Below are 21,162 nucleotides of genomic sequence, written 5' to 3' on the forward strand. Positions count from 1 at the left end.
GACAGGATTACATGCTCTGCTACTTATTCCCACATTCATCACCACTTTTTCTCACTTTTGCTGCAAAAGAACTGGAAGTGCTGTTTTGCTTGACTACAAAGAGACTACTCAGACTAGAGTAGGAGGATCTGTCAAGATCTAACAGTGGAAGAAATTGGAGTAGTCCTGTATGATCAAACTGAGGTAAGATGGCAAGGGGAAATGGCCTAGCTCTGGTTCTGTTCCTCCAGAAACAGCTCAGGCTTGCCTCTTAAAGAGGTCAACAGAGGAAGCTTTCCAAGCACAGAAATAAGCATTTAAAAACAAACAAACTGGTGATGTCTGAACGTGTGCAGCTGTTACAAAGGCATAGCAGCAGGCATCCTAGAATATGTGGCAATTTTAAACTAACCATTTCATTGTTTAGCAATACAGATCCAAGTTACCACTTGGGTATTTTATTCTACAATATAACACACTGTTACTTTGCCCAATACGTCTGAGTTTGCTTTCTTCTTCTTTTCTTTCTTTTTTGCATTCATCTTTTAACTACTAACACACATGGAAACATAGCACCTTATTTATGTGCCAGATCATTACTTCAGTTAGCACTGAGGTCTCCCATCCACCTTCTGTTCACAAGAGCACAGACAGTAAAACACTCAGTAGGGTTATTTCTGAATTTCTGTGAACCCTTTTCTTTTTTCCCCTGCGTAAAATAGCAGCAGTTTTGCTGCAGTTCTTTAGTCTGTGTGTTTATCCACTTTCACTTGAGGTTATTGCATTTCTAGACAGAAGTCCTTAGGATCTTATCTTTAAACTTGCCTTCAGTTATCTATATTATCTGGGTTTTATCACATTTATATTAGTTTTACTCTGTTTTGTATGTGATCCTGACTCTCTCCATTGCGCAAAGGAAACTAAAAATACACTGACATTGTTTACTCTTTGGGGATGTAAAGGAACATACCACTCGGTGGGAATGGAAGGAACAGGTTCAGCACCTGTTACATAACCTTATCCAGTCAATTTCAAGAACATTAACAGAATCATATGGCTCTCAGTTCTCTCATAACATAATGGCCACTTCCACTTCTCTTCTTCTACTTTTGGCCAAAACATGTTTGTCTGCAAAACAATACAAATGTTTGCAGATGCCAACAGTTCTTGCTTGGTACTTGTGTAATTGGATAAATTAATCCAAATATGTTCCCATGTTGTGACTGTGCTACACAGGTCTGGGTTCAAAAAAAAGAAGACTAGAAATAGCTGTGGATAGAACATGGCATGAAATAGACGATTTAGCTACATAACTGTGTACAGCCAATCACTCAGGGAGATTGTGCAGTTGTCTTGTCCTGCCCCTTTACTGTAATTCTTGGAGAGTTGTCAATGCCTAACTTCAGTGTTTCTCAACCTTGCCAACTTTAAGTCAGGATGCTGGCTGGGGAATTCTGGGAGCGGATGTCTACCTGTCTTGAAGTTGCCAAGGCTGAGAAACACTGGCCTACAGAATTCATATTGCAAACCCCTAGCGCAGGATTGTCAAACTTGATTTCATTGAGGGCCGCATCAGGGTTGCGTTTGACCTTGGGAACTGGGTGGGCGTGGCCACGGTGGGCATGACCAGCTCAACGTCACTTGTGTCAGGGGTACCTGTGGTGGCCCGAGTGCTCTGCCAGCAAAAATGGAGATCCGGAGGCTGCAATGGCCTCCTGCAACCCTCTACCAGAGAAAACAGAGCTTGGGAGGGCCGCACACGGCCCTCCCGAGCTCCATTTTTGCTGGCAGAGGGCTGCAAGAAACCACTGCAGCCTCCCGAGCTCCATTTTCACTGGCAGAGGCACTGCGGGCTGGTCCTTCACTGTTTCCAAGTGGCCCCATGGGCATTGAGTTTGACACCCCCGCACTAGCGAGTGGCTATCCTCTCTAGGGGCAAGTATAAAAAGTAGAGATTTTTTATCTTGAAGAGCTACTCCTTCAAATAATCCCTCCTTTTCACTCAATTCAGAAAATCTGTCTGTCTCCCTCAAATTTTACATAGATTCCATACAGTCATTCAGGATGCCATACATATATTACACAGACATTACACAGCCTGCATATAGACATTTGCTACTCACCACTCTTCGGTTCTTAGGAAGAGAATGCCTGGTTACTAATTGATAAAGGACAGATATACGGTTTTGGTTTTAGAGAAAAAGTGTTAAAAACACTTCCCCAACTTAAAGTGGAAAGAGAATTAAAAACATTAAGGATGCTTCACAGAAATACTTATTCATAAAAATGAGGGTCCTTAAACCCTTGTTTAATTAGGATTAGAGAATCATTTGGGCTGTCTTTTTGACACATGACATTACTGTCATCCTCATTTATCATCTTCAGAGGGAAGCCCAAAGCACTTGTCCTGATAGCTTTCCTACAGATGCCCAATAATTTGTTTCCTTTCTGATGCATTTAATGGCCTCTCTATAAGTATCACCTCCAATGATTTTCAGTGACTCTCCTCCAGGGCTTTAGATAAAAAGGGGCCTTTTCACTGCTACTCTCTGAAGAACTCAATTTGCTCATTTCTTCATTTCTTTGCACTTTTTTTGTTTTGGTAGACTTTTCTTGAATTGATAAAATTCAGATAGTCACTAAATGACAGCATAAGTGGATGCTTCTGTATTGCTTTGCTGCCACCTGGATTGGGTAGGCTGGCCGCTTGTTCCCCTCTGGGAAACTGCACTTGTGAAAGGGCAATCTGCTCCTCTCTAGAACTGCCCGTGACCCAAAAGAAAGGAAGGAATGTACTCCTATATAGAAAATAAGCTCATTTGAAAATGCAGTTAAGCTAAGTGCTTTTTTTAAAATGGTCAAGCATTGTTTATGGAAACAAAAAGAACAGTACAATTGCCTTTTGCTCAAAGAAATTCCAGTACTTTTCTCTCTCTTTTCACATAAGGGTACAGATATACTCATATAAATAGGCTCTTTTGGAGTGGGGGAGGAAGTAGCAAAAAGATTGATTTTTCCAAGCCACACTGTCATATATATGGCACATGAGCTATGAGCAGGGCATTTACAGAAAAAAAAAAAGCAATTTTGTAAGAGTAGTTAGAAAGGCTTCCACTGAAATTATGCAACCTGTTGCTAATCATCTGTGCCATGTGCTATTCCTTCCCTGGTTATGTTTCACTATAGGACAACATTATTCACAATGGTTCAACTGCATAAATATATTTCAACTTAGGTTTTGGTGGTTTGTAGGCTACTCAGAGCCTATGGGAATTGAGTAGTACAGGTAATCCTCTTTCAGTGACTATTAGCAGTAACAATGCTGATGAAAAACTAACTTTACAACTAATCCTTCCATTTATGTCCTTTGCAAGTTTTTAAAGGAAAGGTGAAATAAGATCATAAGTAAATAAGCAAGCAAGCAAGCACAGGAGCAGTTTGACTTGGTGACTGCTTCGTTTAACAACCAAGTTGTCAGTCCCAGCTGGGGTTGCTAAACAAGGACAACTTGTATGGAAGCCTCACTCAATCAATCCATGTGTAAATAGAGAAGGAGTCAGTAGGGCAGTCTGTGACATAGTGTAAGACAAGGCCTACTAACCTAAACATAGCCTTCCAGCTACATCTTGCAATCTTCCATGTGTTCAGCAACCTTATTTTTGCCTTCTCAGACAAAAAAAGGAATAAGGCTAAAAGGAATCTCTTTTGTGCACCTGGTGAGTTCTTCTTTATAATTAGAACCTGCATGAACTCTGAACTCTGATGGGCCACACATCATGAGAATGCGTTCTATCACAATCATTCATGCATGCTACATTCCTGGGCCATTTGAGATACTCATTTTCTAGTACATGTGTTATTTCTGGTTAAGCTCCTTATTTTTAGTAGCCATATAACTAACAGAAAGCATGTTGGAAATAAAAAAAAATATCAGCAATCAGAAAAAAATGAATAGTCATGAAGATGTGATTCAGAAGTACCAAAATCTTACAACCCTTGAAAGACTCACTTACTTTTCTTTATTTATTTATTATGGCATGAGCCTTTGCAGGTTGGAGTCTAGCTTATTAAACCGTTTAGTAAGTTAGAGTCCAAGAACATTCTAGGAATAATATTCTAAATATTTAATAAATATTCTAAAAAGTTAGAAAATATTCCAAGAATTTGATGAAATGGGATCTGATCCAAAGCTCATTTCATAGTAAACGCACTAGTGTCGTAAGAAAAGCTATACCAGTTGTACAAACAAACTTAAGAAGTAATGGTCCATATCTCTAAAGACTATTACTGCATAGAAAAGTAGGAATAAGTTTTAAATATACACATAAATGCACACATATAAGCACACTTGCATGCCAAGAAAAAGACAAAAAATAATCAAAATTAGCAAGGCCTCCATGCTGAAATTCAGTGTCAAAATGCACTTCTTGATACACAGATATTCTTGTCATGTAATGGTCCCTTAATCATGCTGCCACAGTTCCTATCTGAGACACGATGTATATTCTTACAAGCATCACAAGCCTTCTATGTCCATATCCACAATTTCTGCCTGAACCTGAACAGAAAATCGCAGGGTCTCAGAAACTTACACTAAAATTATTTTTCTTGCCTAACCTAGGGAGAAGGGGAGAGAGTGGGGAGAATGAAGTAGCTGTTGGTGTATGTAATGTAATTGAAATCAACATATGGGGCAGCAGGAATCAGGGAAGAGTGAGCTGTGACAGGGGTTAGGTATAAAAATGTTGTGATCATGGAGAAAATGAAATCCAGAATTCCCTTATGATGGCAAAAAGCCTCCTCTGTTCATCAAGCTGCCATCAGGAATTGGCATCTGCCAAGGGAATGCCCATAGCAGAGCCCTGCCTCTATAGCTCCAGCAATTGTTACTGCTTGCCTTGAAAGAATAAGTAGCAGCTTCTCCTTATTTTGCCCTTCCCCTTTGGAAGGTTCATGAATTGGGCCAAGAAAACAGGAGCAAAAAAATAAATAAAAAATAGACAGCAATAGTTAAAAAATGGGAAAGAAGGCAACTTTCTGAAAATATCCTATCCAGGACCCCCTAAATGTGGATTGGCTGAAGTCCCTATCCAAAGCTGTCATGGAACTCCAGAATCCTGGTGGCCATGGAATTCTGGAATCCTGACTTGGGGATCAGAATTGCTTGCCAGGAGTGAGGAAGATCCCAGAAAGACCAAGCTTTTTAGCGCTGTAAGTCTCCTTCCCTCCTTGGGCTGCAGGCTGTGAATGATGGAAATGGTAGATCAACACATCTCCTCTAAAAAAAGGCATTTTCCACTCCACCCCAGCACTGCCTCAAAAACCTTCTAAGGGATGCTGGATTTGTGGATCAGGTGGCATGTCAAGATATGACAATGGCTTTAAGTGAGGACGTGGGTGGGTGGTTGGGGATTCTCAGTGGCTTACCTGCAGCCTGTGTGCCTGGCAGGGGAAGCTAGTTGCGAGTGGAGAAGCGACTGAGCAGAGCAGCAGTACTGGTGCAGAGTGGGACACGTGGACGACCTACAGAAGGCAGCAGAGACGGAGCAACAGAGAGAGACAGGAAAAGAGAGAAAGATAAGAGGGTTGGATGGAAGGAGGGGAAATAAAGGGAGGAGTTGATATATATGAAGATAGAGGAAAGGTGCGTGCCAAAATGGAGAGGAAGAAAGAGGGGGAAGGAAAAGAGAAGAAAAAACACAAAGTCAAGAAAAAGAAGGACAGCACTGAACAAACAGAAAAAAACATAGCAACGCCCCCAAGCCAAACAAAGAGACTCAGCCACACACTGGGCCAGGGAAGGAAGGAAGAGAGGAAGAAAGGAAGAGAAAAAGAGAGAAAACAGACAGCGGCAGTTCCCAGGGACGAGGATGTGAGGCCAAAAAAGCCACAGGAGCTAGGAACAAAAAGGAGTTACTAGGGCAGCCCAGACCAGCACAGAATCATTAGGGCGGCCTAATCCGAGTGAGCAAGAAAGCATTAGGGGCCAAGGACATGAAGAGGCAGAAGAGTGAGACATAGACTGGGAGACAACCTAAAACATGGACCACTTTCAAGAACTGAGTTACTCATTCCACAGGAAGAGTCAAGAAATCAGGTAAGAAGTTGTTGTTTAAAAAACACACACCAGAATATTTGGGGGGGGGGGGACGGACGGACGGACACCAGTCGTGAAATCCAATTTTTTTTACTATCGGTTCTATGGGTGTGGCTTGGTGGGCGTGGCAGGGGAAGGATACTGCAAAATCTCCATTCCCACCCCTCTCCAAGGGAAGGATATTGCAAAATCTCCATTCCCACCCCACTCTAGGGCCAGCCAGAGGTGGTATTTACCGGTTCTCCAAACTGCAAATTTCCGCTACCGGTTCTCCAGAACCTTCTGGATTTCACCCCTGAGAGGGGACCCTTGGTCCTCTGTCAGCCTCCTACACAAATTGACCAATTGACCAAGTAGTTAGGAAAAAAACCAGCATAGTCTGCCACAGGGGGAATCTTCTGGTCCCTCCTTTTGATTCTGCCTTTCCAACTCAGCCAATGACTATTTCACCCATAATACCCTCCCTTCTTCCCAGAAAGGAACAGGGTGCTTCTTATTTTGAAGGTTCAAAACGGGAACAAGGACTGAGGCATCCAATGGAAGGGGAAAAGGAAAGTATATACCTGTAGCTAAAGACTCAGGGTTTACTCTCATGGCTATACAAGGTTAAAAGAAAGGGCCTGCTGAAAAGAAAGCCAAAGAAGAGAGAAACTAGCAACTTTTGGACTAATCCCAAACAATACCACACCCCTGCAAGTCAAGAAAAATACACTGGGGAGGATTGCAGCCTAGCCCCACCCAGCCCCCAGAAAGAGAGAGAGTGAGGAAGACCACACCACAAAAATCCTAGGACTTTCTCAGCCACGTACAATGAGATATCCAGCATGGTTAAAGGAGAAAACGATGACTTGAGGCCAATACATTTGCAAATCCTCAACCCACTCACAAATAAGTCAGTTTGGGGAGGGGGAGCAGAGGGGCAAAAAAGAGATTAAGGTAAGCCCCATCAAAGGCTTTGCATTCCAGCCGCCAAAGACACAGAAAGCTTCTTCTGCTGTACTTAGCACAGGGATTTCATCAGGGCTTAGGTCCAGAACCTATTTTTAACCATAAAACTTAAGAGGGTGTGTGTATCCACCTATTTATTAAGATCAAGTACTGGTTTTTCAATCTCACTCTGCTTGCAGTCCCTGCTTGCCAAATAAACAAGCAAACAAATCAATCTTAAAGTGGGTGAGACGGGGAGGAGGTAAATTCCAGATGGGAATGGCACTCATTTGCTATGGCTCTCATTCAATTATGGAACACAGAATGAAAAGGGCTGCAAATGGCAAAAGCAGTGACAGGAGAGATTCCATGCCCAGCGCAGCTTTATTTCCTTCCATATAAGGACTGACTTGTTTTCATTGCTGTGGGGAAATCTCCTTTGGAACACTCGACCCCACCCTCAGCACTATTGAGCATATAGGCCCCCACCTTCCCCTATCATAAGTATTGGGTCAATGCAAAAAGAGGGGAAAAATGCTATGGCCATGTGCAGAATGCCACCACCAAGTAAACCTTAACAGTTTTGCGTACATTCCATAACAGGAGGCAAAACTAGCAGGTGGGATGTGTGCACCAGATCCCTCGCTTTAAATTAAAGGACATACAGGTGAAAAGTACTGCTTTTCCAGATGGGTTCAAGGCTGGGATATCTATGCTGCCCCAACTGCCATCAGGCTGCAAGTCCCATTATTTCTTATTAACCAGGTGTGTGTGTGTGTGTGTGTGTGTGTGTGTGTGTGTAAAAATCCCTTCTCACCCCTGTGGGTGGCATTTGTCTTCCTCAGTCCCAGACCTGGGAGTTTAAGGGTTCTGTGCATTCTTAGCTGTTCCTAGCACTGCACTCTTCTGGAAAGAAAGCACTGACATTGTTCCTGGGATCTATTGGAGGTCATTCTCCCAGCTGAAGAGTTCCATTCCTATGACTGGGATTATTTTGGCCTTTACTTCCTCTCTAGTTCTTCCTTCAGGCCCTGGTACTTCTCCAACTTTTCATACTCCTTCTGCCTGATGTTATTGACACTTGGCACTGCTGCATCTATCACCACTTATCTATTACCATGATGTCTGGTTGATCTGCAAGTCCGTCTGGATCTGGAAGTCCCACAGGGTATTTATTCTCCATGACCGTCTATGGAATCTCCTATCTGGTTTGGAAAGATCTAGCCCATACACTGTGCAGATGTCCCTGTATTCAAAGCCAGCTACTTGACTGTGTCGTTCAGAGGATGCCGTTCCTGCCTGCATCTTACACCCTGTCCTTATGTGCTGAACTGTCTCAGAGGCCTCTCTGCGTAGTCTGCACTTTGGGCCCTATATACTGTGGTAGAGATGTGTTTCTATGGATCTGGCACTTAGCACCTGTTCTTGTGCTGCTATGATCAGTGCTTGATCATTATCGTAGTACCTAATTCTTATTCCCAAAGGCAGCTGAGCAGATGCTACTAGTTGAAGCAAGGTCTCCAAAACATGGATTTTTATATCATAGCCCTTTGCATGTGACCAAAATATAGGAGCACCCTAGCTTCCAGCCGATTCTCTCTTTTTCTTTCTTTTCCCCCAATTCAACCCACTTTTTGTTACTCCATTGTTACTCAAAATATTCTGAAATGACTCCCTCCCCATTTCTTTTTCCTTCTGACCTCAAACCGCTCTTCCTTTCTACTGCAGGCTCTTCAGAGTACAGAGCTGTAAACATGTTTGGCTTCCTTATTACAACAGTGTGCACACATCACTGAATTTACTAAGAAAAATGATATGCTGATGCAATTCATAAAGTGCAGCATGAGAGGGCAAGAATGGGGAAATGAATACTGGGAAGCTCAGCATGAAAATATGGCTCTTAAAAAGATAAAAAGTAAGAGCAAAATATATTTCAATCACACCATTAGAGCCATAGTGTCTCTTGAAAGCTGTGACCTGAAACCCAAGAATAATAACAGAATCATTGAAAAAGCCTTCGTTCCCAATATTTAGGAATATTCCGTGTAGAGTGCCAGTCCTTTCCCCATATCCATTTGACATATTTTGCTCTAACAAGCTTGGGTTATTCAGAAAATCTGACATTTCTTCCAATCTCCATTCCTCCATTTCCTCCCCTCCCAGCTTTTCCCCACAAAGGAAATATTCCTTGCAGGCACAGCGAAGAAGACACTGATTGGCGACTTCCTGCAGCAATGTTTCACCTTTCCTCCCACCATGCCTAGATGACAGCTAACAACTTGCACCTCTGCCTTTGAATCTCTGCAATTCCTTTACGCATTCCTCAAAAGATTATAAAACAAGAGAGCAAGTTTCTGACTAGTTCAACATTAACTACTCCATGTTGGCTGAGTAAATCCACTCATTTAAGGGAAAATACACCTCCCCAGCTGGATCTGACCAAAGTCCCTCTCTAACATAGGACAGGAACCCAGCCTTCAGCAGGCGCTAGCAAACACCCATCAGCAATTGGCCACTGCTTTGCCAGTGGCTCCTCCCCACCTTTTGATAGTGGCTCTTCCTGACTGGCAACGCTGTACTCTATAACATTGCCTCTGATCAATCGGCAGCTGCCTTCAAGTTGCTTATATCCCACTATGACCATCCCTACCAGGGGAAACAGTAAAGATTCACTCACAGGTCAGACTCCATAACTTTTCTCCTTCTGGTCTCCTTCTGCACTTCTTTGTACGTATCTTCTTCCTGTAAATGTCTTCCTTTTCACCCTTGACCCACCCACTTCTTCAGAGTAAGGGGGATCCAAGGAGCCTAGAAAAATGGCTCAGGTCATCCCTCTTTGGAGGATGCAAGGCACAGAAACACTCAGGGTGTAACCCTCTTCTCTTCTCTCCCTCCCCATCAGCTGATCACTCTAGACAGAAGTAGAGGGCTGGGACAAAAGGACCAGGCAGGGAGTACCTCTGAATTAACATGTTAAATGCTGGCTTTTTTGTTCCTAAGCATTTTGAGACAAGCTATGAACCTGATGAGAGTAAGGATTCTTCCTTGCTTGAGAAGGGAGACTAACGTCTTGCTACTTCTCTTTAAATAACTTTTAAATAACATTAAATGATTTGAGAAAGTGGTTTTTCAAAATATGTGTGCACAGCAATGTGAATAGAAGGCACAGAAAAATTGATAACATGCAAAAGCCAGTGGAAAATAAATATCAATTAAATAAAAAGGAGGAAAAGAAAGAAAATAAAACCAACAGAAAGAGAAATATGGGCACGGAAACTAGTTCCATCATTCTCCCCCACAAATTAGAGTGAAGTTTAATGAAATATAATGCATCCTTCATAAATTAAATAATCCAAAATTTTAGTACTTTCCCCAGCCTACAGATATTCTTCTTACAGATATTTAGCATATGAAAAGAAAGACATTTAAATGACCACATGTATATAGATATGCTTACCATTACTATTTCTACTTCAATAATTAATTTATCCCCAAATGAAAATTCTGCCATTTCTGAGACAGTGTAAGATCTACAAATGCAATTGAACCTTTTTATTATTTCAATAAATAACTCAAGGCAACCAACATACCTAATACTTTTTCCTCCTCCTGTAATCCTCACAACAACAACCCTGTGAGGTAAACTGGGCTAAAAGAGAGTGACTGGTTCAAAGACTGGCTAAGGCGTGACTAGAACTCACAATCTTCAGGTTCTGAACTTGAGTGGCAGTGAATAAAATGAGTCAAAGTCAAACCTAGCAGTTCTTAAAGGTACCAGATCCAAGAGAGGTTAAAAAGTTGGTAATTCTTTTCCCTCTCCTTAAGGAGACTTAACAATTGTTCAAGAATTCCTAAAAATTCAAGGTTTTCTGGTCACTGTATTCTATAATTTAGTGGGTCTTTACATACAAAAAAAAAAACAACCAAACAAACCCCAACAACTACCATTCAATTTAGCAAAGAAATTTCTAACTCTCTGCTGCCACTGATTGCTTTTCCAGATTTTGGCAGCCCAGATATACCAACTGTAGGACAGATTCTGCCTGCTAGTCAATGCAGCACAGCTATCCCCAATCCAATGCCATCTGTGGAGGGCTACAAATAACAGGATTGTTTGAAGATCAGTAGGTTGGGAAGGGCTGGTTGTTATTGAGCTCCAGAGAAAACAGGCTGGTTATAAGGTAGTTTCCTGTGTGTACTAGCTCAAATTTTAGTTTAATGGATAATAACACATACTTGCAAATACTGCAATTTTCTCATACAGTATCTACTTGCAAAGGTGCTTTTTGGTTTGCAAGAAAAAGGAAATACTTTGAGAATCATTTTTCAAATTCCTTTGACAGTCTGTAACAGATCATACACACCATGAATCCAAGCATAAAATGAACACACAGAGTTTTTCTTCACTAGAGGCTATTTGAGGACGGAGGGAAAAAGGAAACGAAGATGCTCTTGGAATTTCATATTTTTGAATTCCAATATGAACTGATCAACTATCATAGATCAGAATCTAGTTATTACTGCTGGTTGCATTTTCCCAGAATGCTCACAGAATGTTCCTTTCTCCACAATCTCTAACATATTTGTGAAATAAAGAGGGAGAACTGGGGGGGGGGGGACCCTCTGAATTTGTTGAACACTGATTGTTATCATTCAATGCAACTTGCTCATTAAGATTTGGATGGATGGATGGATGGGAGCCTTTGATCTCTATCCTTTTCCAGTTGGAAGTCCAGTAAATGGATCAGGACTACAATTTCTACCATGCCCCAGCATGTCTGAAATTTCAGGGTACTTCTGGTAGTCCAATACTATTTGGAAACATCAGGTGGAGGAAAACTATTGTAAAATCTATCCCAAACAACAGATAAAACAAGAACATGATGGTAGAATTTTAAGAAGGCAGTGCCATCAAGGTCTTTTACGGCATAGGTGTCATAAAACAAATCTGCAAATTAAATTTGTTTGAGTTAGTTCTAGGTTTGTGTCCTTTGAAAAAAGTCTTTCTTTTGAGGAGTGTTTTCCAGAGGGCAGCTTTCATTGTACAGTGTACCCCAACACTGAAATGCTTTGAACGTCCATTTCCCTGAATTTCTTTTCTACCCTTAATGTAAACAATGAGAACCTTCAGCCAAATATTAACAGCAAACTTGAAAGGCACGGTCCATCTTTTGAACACAAGATGTTTGGGGTTCAGTTCTTTTTAGGACAGTGACATTACTCACACTTGAAGGTATTCATCTCCATTGCTGTTCTGTGGCACCGAATGGGCACATCTTCCATTCAGACATAGTAAAACTGAAGTTCTTACTGTTTTTTCCACAATTCTTCCTGTCTCAAGCAATAATAAAAAAGAACTAAGCTAACCTCCCTTTATTACAGCTGATAATCCTGGTTTCCTAGCTACAGTACAAAATAAAGCTTTTTCCCCAAGGGAAGTCAAAGACAAATGCAACCTCCTTGCTACAAAACAGCCACAAAAGCTATTCATATGAAGTATCCAGACCAGCTTGGTTCCAGATATTCCAACAAACTGAGATCAAGCCTGGTTTGCTTGGAAGTAGTCATGTTGGTCTGCATTTGGAGCCTCCTATGTGCAGGAGGATCTGCTGACATTCTTTGGTTTATCAATGTTGTAATTTTTTTAAAAATTCATGGTAGATTTTAAATTGTGGCCAGAGTCCCTCTGGATAGGATGGAGGGAACACATTGGTTACAAGAATCCATCTTCAGCAGTTTCAGCATCTTGTATAATTGTCTAGAAGATAAAGGTTGATCTGCCTAGAAAAGGCTTAGAAAAAGTTTAAAAATCAATTTGTTGTAATAACAGTATAATAAAATATGAACATTTTTCGCTTTACGTCAGATGCAATTTTTAATATGAATAATCCTCGGTATTCAGATTTACTCTATCGAATCCTCTAAGTCATTTATTGCAGATTTCTGGGTCTTTTTTCCTGCACTGTTTTCTTCCAGGAGTTCAGTAAATGTGTCTTTCATATCCATTTAGCTCGGAGATGGGTAGCAAAGCTTGTGTAATAGTTATGCTGATTTCTTGTATATTTGTATTTCAACTTTTATATGTGTGTGTTGTTTTTATAGTTTTATGTTTTAAGGGGTTTCTTTTTAAGTTGTTAACTGCCCCCAGTCATGAATTTGAGACGGGCAGGTTTATAAATTGAACAAATGAATGAAAAAAATAAATGATCTTACATTAACCCTCTTCTTATCCTATTTGGATGATATCTGAAATGAAAGTTAAGGACAAGAATTCTACCGCAGAATTTGAATAACTGCAGTTAATACATTACACCTTAATTACAGTATAAACACAGCCAAGAAGAAGCACTCAGTTAGCGCTGCCTCCTGTATAAGTCCATCCTTCTCACTTGTGACCAATGAAGAGTCACAAGTTGGCATTTCTAGAAATTTACTTTTCATATTTCCCAGGTACTGCTGCCCTCTGGTGACAGAGCAACATTACTGCTTAGAAAAAGGCATGAGAAATAAATCTAATTTTGTAAAATAACTACAAGGAGTATGGCTAGCTGATGAGAGCTATAGATCTATACTAAAATGGTAAAGGTTCCCCTCCCACATATGTGCTAGTCGTTCCCAACTCTAGGGGGCAAAGTCGAAGAGCCAGCGCTATCCGAAGACATTTCTTTGTCAGTAAAACACAAATTCAGTACAAAAATAGTTTGACACGAAAGTGACTGCCTGTGAAGGCTCCTGGATTGGGGCTGAAAGGCGAAAATTGAAGCAGTATGCTCCGTCCCATAATTGGATAGACCAGGTTGCCCTGACAAAAAAACACTTTACAAGGAAGGAGGAAAATAAAATCAGATCTAATATTCAGGCAGAAAGTGCTAGTGTAGCTTTGATGCATTTCTGCAGCTTTGTAGGAATATAATTAGCTGCCCAAAGTTGGCTGAAGTTAGGCAGAATTCAAACTGAATAATAATAACAATGTGTGCATTCATTTTTCCCTCTTCTCCACATGCAAAATGGATTATCTACAAAGTAATTACAATAAATATGCATCTAAAACAAGTTCACATTTGTATATAGTAAATCATGCTACCCATATGTCTGTTAGCTCTTAAAATGTTTTGATATAACCAAATGGCTACAACGAACTACGTAATATCGTTCTCCTGGAAGCTTCTTCAGGATATACTTCCTATGATTTGTCATAGTTACAGTTTGTCTTAGTTACAGTTACAAGATATTCTTTACAAGCAGACCATATTTGTTAAATAACTGCAGAGGGAAGAGTTGAAAAAGTAGGAAGTTACCTAATTAATGTTGCGTGATAAGTAAATTGCCAGGACAAAAATTAAACTAGGGATAGTGTTGACTTATAGAATATATTGTCATACAGGAGAACATATTTGCCTCCTAAATTTCTCCCATCCTCCAAATCATCTTTTCTCCAATCTAGAAGGTTTAAATCATACTTATATTTTGTTTAGGATGCATTTTGGCACATATTGGCATTTCAGCATTAAAACAGCTAAATTACAGCAAGTATCTGTGACAAGACGAGATAGATAAGTTTACCCTGTGTTTGTTTATTTGTGAACACCAGCAGAACTAGTGGAGATATAGATAGATTTTGCATTAAATCAAGGTTAACTTAATAATGGCTTATTGAATAAGCTACAATGGCTGAGTTTACACATAATGCTAAGCCACAGATACAGTAGTGTGTTAAAGTCTCTCTCTCAGCCCAACCTACTCATAGGGTTGTTGTTGCAGAGAAGATAGGAGGCAAGATTATTAGGTATGTTCGTTGTCCTGAATAATAGATACTAAAAAGGGTGGGATAAAAATCTAATAACTATGAAAACTAATTTTTCTGCAGTATCTTAGGAATCTCTACTCAGAAATAAGTCTTATATTCAGCAAAACCTGATCAAACTCAAGTTCATTTAAATCAATACATTTCAGTTGCCTGATTCTGATTCTATATTTACACTACAGGCCTTTTATCTTTTTTAAAGAAACCATAACTAACAAGGCATTGGAGAAGAGGAGGCAGAGCAGGGAGTGGAGTTAAACATGTCATCAGCTTAGAATCATTACGTTGCCAAGGAGATCCAAATCCAACCGTCTTGAATTCCATTGACCCTATCTGGCACCAATTTAGTATTGAACTAAATTTAGTTGATTAGAGTCTTATGTATAGGAATAAATCCTTGAACTGCAACTTAATGTATGGTCTTGATCTTTTGCGCCTAACGCAAGATTTGCGTAATATTCTAAGCCAGTGATGGTGAATGCATGACACACATGTCAAAGATGACACACCACAATGTTTTGGGTGACATATCAGCATTCACCAACACCCAGCAACTATTTTCAAAATAGGCTGTAGAGGTCATGCGACAATGGGATGTTCTCTCATGCAGCTTCCAGACACTCCAGAAATCACACAAAAGGGATGCTCTCTCACAGCCTCTGGAGCCTCTGAAAATTGTGTGAGAATACTGTGCTTTCACACAGTTTTTGGAGTCTAGAGGCTACAGAAGAGCATTCTCCTAAGCTGCTTCAAGAACGAAGGCTTTGGGTGAGCTGGACCTACCTCAGGTAGACTGCAGGCATTGTCAACAGAAAGAGAATATCGCCTCAAGGTAAGTGGCATACAGCAGAACTTGGAAATCACACACAATTGGACTGTTTTTAAAAAAATAAATGAATATGTAAAGAATTGATTCTCTTTTGTTTGGCAGGTGGTGTGTGACACACCAACAGATTTCTGTTAAGCATTTTCTAGATTTTGGGCATGCCATCACTGTTCTAAGCCAAAAACATGGCACAACGGGTCTAATTTAATATACTAAGCCAGAATAGTCTTGGAGTTAATATATGTACACATTATGATCCCCGATTTCTGCCTTAGAGCACAATATTTGTCTGTGTTTGCAGAAACCCATATTCCTTAATTTCCACTGTCATTTTTTCTTTCTTCTCTCTTACACATACACAATAACACCATAGATTAGGACCCCAGGATTATTACATTGCATTTCCCAGATACGCTGCATTTTTATTTGCTCACGCAAATCTTTCAGGGATGCATTATTAACATAAGAATGTTAACACAGGTTTGCTGTAATTACTGTAAGACTCACTATAATTACATTTGTCTCTCCCCTTCCTAATTTTAGCCTCACAACAATCCTTTGAAGTAGGTTAAATTGAGAAGCCTTGTGTTTAATGGTACTCTAAAGCAGGAACGAAGAAAGTAGCTTTGTTCTAAGGAAACAGACATGCTATCTTACATTTGCATTTCAAGATATGGTGGTGCAAATCTATGTAATTTTTTTTAAAAAAGTGTGAAATGTTAAATACTGGATTTAATTTTGTAATTTTTTTTAATGATGTCCCTGCCTCAGAGTATACTCAGGGTTACAAGTAGAGCTACTTACATCTGCTATTAGTTTGATGCTGTTGCTCCTTTTAGCAAGGGTATTTTAGACAGCTTCAGTAGTTGCTTCATCTCATTTTATTGTAGCACTTTAATGACTGAAATCATATTTTCTTGCAATGCAACTATTAAAAGCATAGGAGTTTTCTTCAGGATAGCAAACAGAAAATTCCATGAAAATCGCTGCAGGAGAGAATTAACTGGCACGGTCTCTAGTCCCTAGTGAGCTTTTACAACAGAGTTACAGGTGATGATGTGTTAAAACCAGGAGAGCCATATGGTTGGGCTCAATGAGCACCACAGGCCATTAGATTTGCCCTCTACTATTTTGGAAATGAGCCTAGACATTCCTTTAAGAAGACAAAGATGGAATGGCTTAAACAGGAAAGAAAAGTAGCCTCTATTAAGAAACACTGAAGTTGAAGTTCTTACATGATTTCAGATCTCTGGGAAGACCATGTCTTCCCTTAATGTTGCAATGATTTCATTTATTGGTTAATAGTTAAATATCTATGGACAGGCCAAACACTAAATATTTATCTTTCAAAGCTTTTGCTTTCCCATTATAACAGTGTCTGTAGAGATTCTCAGTCATCCAGGTCATGGTTGTCCCAAAGATGCTTTTTCAGAAGGCAACTGGACTTTCTTGTTTTTTCTTTTGAAGACATTTTGCTTCTCATCCAAGAAGCTTCTTCAGCTCTGACAGGATAGTGGGGAATGAAAGGATTTATATTCCTCACAGACAGCTAGTCATTTGCATCCTTTTAGACATTCTCCACTATCCTGTCACAGCTGAAGAAGCTTCTTGGATGAGAAGCGAAATGTCTTCAAAGAAAAAAAATTAGGAAGTCCAGTTGCCTCCTGAAAAAGCACCTTTGGGATATTATAACAGCGTTTTCAGTATTCCTGTTTTAAAATATAATATCAGATATATCTGCTACAGTAAGTTAGGTTAGGTTAGGTTTATTGAATTTGTATACCGCCCTTCTCCTGAAGGACTCAGGGCGGTGAACAGCCAAGATTAAAATACATACAATATAAAAATTAAAATAAATTAAAACAGAATTAAATCAAATTGGCTTCCCAAAATTTAAAACCCTTTGCCCATAAAATAACCCATTAAAATTTTAAGCCAGCCTGGCTTGCTGAAATAGGAAGGTCTTCAAAGCTCGACGGAAAGTATGGAGGTCCGGGATCAGTCGTATTCCTGGGGGTAGCTCGTTCCAGAGGGCTCTGTGCCCCCACAGAGAAGGCTCTCTCCCTGGGGGTCGTCAGTTGACATTGCTTGACCGACGGCACCCTGAGGAGACCCTCTCTGTGGGAGCGGATTGGCCGGTGGGAGGTTATCGGTGGCAGAAGGTGGTCTTGTAAATACCCGGGCCCTAAGCCATGGAGCACTTTAAAGATGAGAACCAATACCTTGAAGCGCACCCGGAAGACCACCGGGAGCCAGTGCAGCTCGCACAGGAGAAGTGTTACATGGGAGTGCCATGTCGCCCCCATAATAACCCGTGCGGCTGCATTCTGGACCAGCTGGAGCCTCCGGGTGCTCCTCAAGGAGAGCCCCATGTAGAGAGCATTGCAGTAGTGTTATACTAGATGCAAGTGTCATACTAGATGCAAGTATATTGGAAATATAGTTGTGGGCCAAGATAAAACGTTGTTACTTGGCACCCTTCCTGCCATTTTAAAACAAGAATTATTACAAATTTCCCATGAGAACTAAGGACAAATTTTAATTTCTCACCCAATAATGCCCAAATACATCTAATCTTCTTATGTGCTTAAAATATCGTTGTATTATTACTATAACTGGAACCAATTATTTGCCAGGATGTAAAGAGTGCTGAACCCACTAATTTTTAACACTTAAAAACATATTGGGGGGAAATGGAATAGTTACTCTTAATTACTTGGTCATTAATATACTTTCAAAGGTTTTAAAAGAAATATAACTTATTCCCAAACACCTGAAGGGCAGTATACAATTAAGAGTTTCAGTTATGTTCCCTGCTTGGGCTAAATGCTTTAACAGCTTCTGAAACTCCAGTAATTTTGAGTGAATTGAAACAGGTTTTATAGCGGCTAAACTATTATTACCAGCAAATAATATTTTTTTACAAAACAAATTTGGCAGAAGAAATTTGAGACAGAGCTTTGGAATATTCTATATTACAAAATGTTTATTCTTAGGTTTTAAGAAAAGTTAAGTATTTTTCTTATGATTAAAAATTAGGCTAATTCAATAACAGCAACAACAATAACAAAGCAAACAATCCCACTAGATCAGTGGTGGGTTTCAAAAAATTTTACTACCGGTTCTGTGGCTGTGGCTTGGTAGGCATGGCATGGCTTGGTGGGGGTGGCTTGGTGGGTATGGCAGGGGAAGGATACTGTAAAATCTCCATTCCCTCCCCACTCCAAGGGAAGGTTACTGCAAAATCCCCATTTCTTTCTGATCAGCTGGGACTTGGGAGGCAGAGAATAGAAGGGGGTGGGGCCAGTCAGAATTTTTACTACCGGTTCTCTGAACTACTCAAAATTTCCGCTACCGGTTCTCCAGAACTGGTCAGAACCTGCTGAAACCCACCTCTGCACTAGATGTTTTTAAAAGGTTGGCTAACATCCTTCCTCTGTTGGAGATTTGAAGGTATGTATGCATTATGTATGCATATAGTTTGGTTGTGCCACTAGTGATTGCTTTTTGATTAGATATAATCACTGTGCTGATTAAGATTCTTGGGAGGAAGCAAAGGTTTATATGGTAGATATTAACATGCTGTTAAATTACGATATATCCCCCAAATCTGGAATGTGTTCATTTGTGAAGAGCTCTGGATTCATAGTGCCTGGACTGTAGAATATAAGGGGATTGTGTGTTCCTGGAAGAAAAAATACATACTGTACCAGACAATGAGGTTTGATTTAATGACATTTATCACTTCTCAGCAGTTGAACTGTTGAGACTGTCCATAGAAAAGAAAGGATGTATTATACGCTTCTATATGATCAAGGCTCAATTTTTCATTTAAAACCTGAGTGTAGTGATTTATCTAAGGATATAATAATTATTTTTGTATTGTCAAGTAGGTTGATAAATCTTTATTGTTTCTTTTCCCCCTAAACAAAAATGTATATTACTTAGTATATATATATATATATATATATATATATATATATATATATATATATATATATATATTGTTTTCTGCTGATGGAATGTATAAGTTTAATATTTTTCTTTCTGTATTTCCTTTGTAGCTTCAATGGAAGTTATATAATTAAAAAAGTTAATCTTTTAAAAGCCTTATCTGCAATTACCACTGTTACAACTTATTTCTACAGCACTTCAAATCAACTTATGCTATGCATGGAAGAAAAAGACAAATCTTTACCCCAAATTACATAATTCAGACAGAGAGGGGTTAAAAAACAGATGTACTCAGCACTGCCAGGATAGTGATATGCTGTCCTGATATATTGTCCTGATTAGAGGGGGGAGATAATGTTTTTGAGGACATCGATTAGCTGATAAATACCAAATAGCATATACAATATTGCCTTCTCTCCCTATAACAGGGGTGGGCAATTAATTTTTCCAAGGGGTCCCATGAAAAATGTGGACTGTTGTGAAGTGCTGAACCAATACTGAGAAGATGTGTAGGCACATACGCACATACATATGTAAAGTAAAACAAAAATAAACTGTCACCTTCAAAATAAAAGCAATGCAGTTGCATTGTATGCATGGTGTATGGTTACAGATAGTCCTCAACTTACAACAGTTCATTTAGTGAGTATTCAAAGTTACAACGGTGCTGGAAAAAGGGACTTATGACCATTTTTTCACACTTATGACCACTGCAGCATCCCCACAGATCATGTGATTTGCATTTGGATGCTTGATAACTAGTTCATATTTATGACTATTTCCCAGGGAATCAATCACCTTTTGCAACTGTGATCACCTTTTGCAACCATCTGACAAGCAAAATCAATGGGGAAGCAGGACTTAACCATGTTAGCAACGTAAGAACTGCAGTGATTCACGTAACAAATATGCCAAGAAATGTTGTAAAATGGAGCAAAACTCACTTAATAAATTTCTCATTTAGCAACATAAATTTTGAGCTCAATTATGGTCGTAAGTCGAGGACTACCTGTATTTGCATTTGATTTCTAATTTCCAATTGACCTCACACAGGCCAGAGAGGGGGAGCCAAAGGACCAGATGTGACCCAGGGGCCAAAAAATGCCCAGGTCTGCCGTATAAACTGATCATATGCATCAAAGGAAAATTAATGACTTCAACAGGAAAAGTTGGCTTTGAGTTGATTTAAACTCAAAGAGCCTTGATAGTACAGTGGTTTAGTGCACCCTGTCATTAACACAGCTGCCTGCAATTTCTGCTGGTTCGAATCTCTCCAAGGCTCAAGGTTGACTCAGCCTTCCATCCTTTCTAAGGTAGGTGAAATGAGGACCCAATTTGTGGGGGCAATAAGCTGACTTTGTATAAAATATACAAAAGAATGAAGGCTATTGCTTAACGCATTGTAAGCCGCCCTGAGTCTCCGGAGAAGGGCGGCATATAAATCAAATTAAAAAAAAAAAAAAACAGAAAAACTTGGTTATTTTCTGGAACCTGAAAAACCAGCATCAGATTACTGAAATCCTTCTTTGCCCAAATCAAAGAGGTTGCCAAAATAAACAACAGGTGAGTAAAGAA

At 39.8% G+C, this 21,162-nt stretch overlaps 1 protein-coding gene and 1 long non-coding RNA gene across 7 annotated transcripts in view; one reads left to right on the forward strand and one right to left on the reverse strand.

Annotated features, from left to right (window-relative positions):
• Positions 1 to 21,162, reverse strand: part of IQSEC2 (IQ motif and Sec7 domain ArfGEF 2) — a 145,819-nt gene that overhangs the window by 75,166 nt on the left and 49,491 nt on the right. For 2 of the 6 annotated variants that reach the window (XM_034434280.3, XM_034434278.3), the window contains exon 3: positions 5,407 to 5,502. The exons of 2 other annotated variants lie outside the window; for them this stretch is intronic. In XM_034434280.3, coding sequence (XP_034290171.2) covers positions 5,407 to 5,502 — 96 coding nt within the window. Of the gene's footprint in view, positions 1 to 5,406; positions 5,503 to 9,680; positions 9,927 to 21,162 lie in introns of those variants that run through there. 2 more of the 6 variants (XM_034434281.3, XM_034434284.3) reach the window with 2 other exon arrangements.
• Positions 5,129 to 15,215, forward strand: LOC132709513 (uncharacterized). Its single transcript, XR_009620544.2, has 2 exons — positions 5,129 to 6,076; positions 14,990 to 15,215. It is a non-coding gene; the product is annotated as an uncharacterized LOC132709513 (long non-coding RNA).

This window comes from Pantherophis guttatus, chromosome 2 (assembly GCF_059756535.1).
Source record: "Pantherophis guttatus breed Tessera chromosome 2, ASM5975653v1, whole genome shotgun sequence".
NCBI classification, from domain to species: domain Eukaryota; kingdom Metazoa; phylum Chordata; class Lepidosauria; order Squamata; family Colubridae; genus Pantherophis; species Pantherophis guttatus.